Source organism: Bactrocera latifrons, unplaced genomic scaffold (genome assembly GCF_001853355.1).
Source record: "Bactrocera latifrons isolate USDA-ARS-PBARC rearing strain unplaced genomic scaffold, ASM185335v1 scaffold_10, whole genome shotgun sequence".
NCBI lineage: Eukaryota > Metazoa > Arthropoda > Insecta > Diptera > Tephritidae > Bactrocera > Bactrocera latifrons.
The window spans coordinates 706,181-710,097 of NW_017534408.1; the positions used below are offsets into that span (position 1 = coordinate 706,181).

The 3,917-nt window shown below is 41.7% G+C and overlaps 1 protein-coding gene across 1 annotated transcript; it reads right to left on the minus strand.

Annotated features, from left to right (window-relative positions):
• Nucleotides 1–1,284: 1,284 nt before the first annotated feature.
• On the minus strand, nt 1,285–2,066 carry LOC108966132 (putative glycine-rich cell wall structural protein 1). Its single transcript, XM_018928899.1, has 2 exons — nt 1,959–2,066; nt 1,285–1,879 (listed from the first exon to the last, which is right to left on the minus strand). The coding sequence occupies exons 1-2, from the start codon at nt 1,971–1,973 to the stop codon at nt 1,457–1,459; spliced, it is 438 nt and encodes a 145-aa protein (XP_018784444.1). The 5' UTR covers nt 1,974–2,066; the 3' UTR covers nt 1,285–1,456.
• Nucleotides 2,067–3,917: the final 1,851 nt, after the last annotated feature.

The following is a 3,917-nucleotide window of genomic DNA, read 5'->3' on the forward strand; positions in this document are numbered from 1 at the left end:
GAGATTTCGTTTGCCGAAATAAGAATTTTAATTTATGTAACATGTCTGGTCCCTTAATATCGGAGTTCGTGTCACAGCGGAGAGAAAATAGACTGCCTAACACTCAACGTTACAATCGATCACAACACGTGCGCGATGCGATAGATACCGAGAGCTGAAGAGAGAAGTGAGACGCATTTGCAGACAAAAAAAGAGAGATTCCGAAATACGTAAGTATGAAGAACTTGACAAGTTCGAAAATTTTACAAAAAGTTGCGGCGACTAACAGAAAGTTTCAAGACCGTAGCTTACTCTTGTTGAACCCCAAGAGGTAATCTAGATGCCAAAGACATACTAAAATTATGGAGGAGGAGATGGCGAACCCGATTGCCCAATCAATGACGATGGAGCAGACGTTCCATTGCCCAACCATGAAAAAGTTCGAATAGCAATAACCCGTCTAAAGTACATGAATGCGGTGGGGGCCGATGGTCGTCGCACTCCCAACTAGGCTCCTATGTCACTGTTGACAGTCATAGCTCATACATAACTTCTTCTACCTTGGAACCAGCTTCAACACCAACAACAACGTCAGCATCGAAATTCTACGCAAAATACCTTTTGCCAACAGGTGCTACTTCGGAATAAGTAGGCAATTAAGAAGTAAAGTCCTCTCTCGACGAGCAAAAACCAAACTCTACAAGTCACTTATTATTCCCGTCCTGCTATATGGTGCAGAGGCATGGACGATGACAACAACTGATGCGTAGATGTTGCGAGTTTTCGAAAGAAAGGTTCTGCGAAAGTTGTATGGTACTTTACATTCGATGGAACGATGAGCTGTACGAGACATATGACGACATTGACATAGTTCAGCAAATTAAAATTCAGCAGCTACGCTGGCGGGGTCATGTTATCCGATTGGATGAAAACATTCCAGCTCTGAAAGTACTCGACGCAGGTCCCAGAGTAAGAGAAACACCTCCACTCCGTTGAAAAGACCAGGTGGAGAAGGACCTGGCTTTGCTTGGAATCTCCAATTGGCGCCATCTTGCGATAAGAAGAAACGACTGGCGCGCACAACAGATATCTGTGAGGGCAACGAAATATATAAGAAACGAAATAAGGGTTTTTACCAAAGTCAGATGAAATGGGTCAAAAACTTTACCAGCAAGCGAAGTCGCAACTCGATATTATGTAGTGTAAAAAACTTTAAATAATATCTTTAACGTTTTTCTTGTATGCATACCCTTTTCATCTTTTTCAGTACCCGACATTTTGACTAGAAATTATTGAAACACAGCATTAAATTTCTTTTGAAATATCTGTTATATTCACTTGCAGAAAAACGAAAAGCAACTCAAAGACAGAAATGTGATTGTGAAAGCATTAACTAGGTATACACAAAATAGATCTAAAACTGTTATCAACATATAAGCAATGCAACGTATTTACAAATAACATCTTCTCACACAGATTAATGGTCACCGTCGCCACCTAATCCACCAACACCGCCAAGGAGTCCAGCACCGCCACCACCACCGCCGCCACCGCCGGCACCAGCGCTACCAGCACCGCCGCCTCCACCGCCACCGCCTGAAATACCAACAGCACCAGCACCACCGCCACCGCCACCGCCACCACCAGCACCAGCGCTACCAGCACCGCCGCCGCCACCTCCACCACCTAAAATGCCAGCAGCACCACCACCGCCACCGCCGCCGCCAGCAGCACCCTCACCACCAGCACCACCAGCACCACCAGCAGCCACAGGCACAATCTTCACCACCGGTATCGATGGCACCGAAACCACAACCGGTGCCTGTCCCAATACCAAAGGCAAAATGCTAGCTTCATTCTGCATCACACAGACCAGGCATATCACAGCCAATGTTAGCACCTATAATGGCGGTATAAATAGGTAATAAGTACCAATTAATAAAAATTATAAAAAGAGTTAGCTGCTCCAATTGACTTACCACAGTATGTTTCATCTTGTCTGAAGCTCTTTACAGCCGCTCGACGTTCTTACTAAGTGTCGATCGGTAGCGTTATGCCAGCTTCAAGCATATCCAACGCTTTTATAGGTCGCCACTCTCAGCAAGGTTTGCATGATTCTTAGATGAGTAGGTGTCGCTGCAGGCCCCTTTAGTTGCAATTAATCAACACATGAAGTGAAAAAACGCTAAAATGTAATTTACGGGAAGAACTTCGGCTCACGTCTGTCTTATAATTATTCAGCGCAATTTACTGCGGCCAACTTCAAGTACAAGTTCATTGCGTCTTTTCTAAATATTTTCCCGTTCAATTGCATTTCAGCGCTTTCAGCATGCAATCCGGTTAATGAAGCGCGCCGTTGCTCTCTTTACGTCGTAAAGTATTTCAGTATTTTGCATAAAAATCCGGTAGCTCGTAAGCATACTCTTATATGGAGTTGAACCGCAGTGGTCCAGTCTGCGCAACTTATTTGGTCTGCTGATTTACAACACTCTGTGATTAATTTTCGCAATTCCTATAATTTACGCGCAGAAACTGGTTCAATCAGCTGTTCGAGTTGTTAACACCTCTCTTGCCAGTGGTGTAATAAGCATTAATTAAATCATATGCGGCACGTGTTCGACTTAGTATGGGTACACTAGCTAAGCTTGCACTTGATCTGCGCGCAAAAGTGGATTTCCTTTTATGTAAATTTAGCATTTTTGTTGATGCTATCCATGCACGTTTGACTAAGTGCTCCGCATGCGCCAATAAATTATACCAGATTACCTAATACGAGCACGCAAATACAATAAATGCTTACTTTGTTATGGTAAATAAGCAAAATACTTGGAATTTTATTTCAATAAGGGTGCAAAGTGCATAATGATAAAGAACTGGAAGAATGATTGGTTATTTGTTTGTACATAAACAGGCGGAACTGGACCACTATCGCCCCAACCCACCACCGGTTTATTTACAGATGCATTGGTATTACACTCGTAGTTATGATTTATGGAAATTAATAATACAATTGCTTGAAAACAATTGCAAAGTGGGCGTGAACTAGTAGATAGATGTTATTACTACATTTATACCACATTTTATAAAATAGTGCTCCTCCAAATTACAATCTTAAATTAATCGAACTAACCTTCGTGAATTCTTCGACTTATTTGACTGGATATGCAATAAATTTTGGAATTGTGAGTTAGCCATATTCAAATAATGATGCTTCTCGTCCATGCCGTCATTGCAATGGATAGGATTGCTGTTTGATACAAAACAACATTCATAACATATTTTATAAAGCTCGTTGATCGGTCCGTTGGCTGCTATATGTCATTATAATGGTTGGATATCAGCGGTTCTGAAAAATGTTTCCTAGGGGTACTATGCAAAAATTTTAAATATAAAAATTTAAAATTGTCTGTCTACTGACCCCCATGGCTGACACGAATAAATTTCAGAGGGGAGGCCCAATTTTCGACAACTTTTAGCAGCAATTGTGCTCGTATGTCAGCAATGAAGCACCGAACTTTCTCTTCCAGGGAGTCTTTGACTTATATTCGAAGACAGGCGACCGTATTGTTGGAAGCAAAGGATGTCCGCATCAACATCCTAATTGACTTTAACTTTATGGTCGGCTTCTTTTTTATAAATAGTTTACCAATGATTCTCTATACCCATAGAGCACACCAAACAGTAACGTTTTCAGGACATGACGGCGTTTCAATAATGGCTTGTGGAATTATCATCATTCCATATGTGAAAACTCTGTCTTTCAACGTACCCTTTCAGTCAAAAGTGAGCTTCATCGCTGCACAAAGTTTTCTTGTGAAAATTGAGTTCAGTGAACATATCGTTTTGGGGCCATTCACCGAATTTGCGTCGCGCTTGAAGACGTTTGACTTCATTTATTGCACGAATTGAATTTTGTAAGCCCGTAAATCAAGATCATT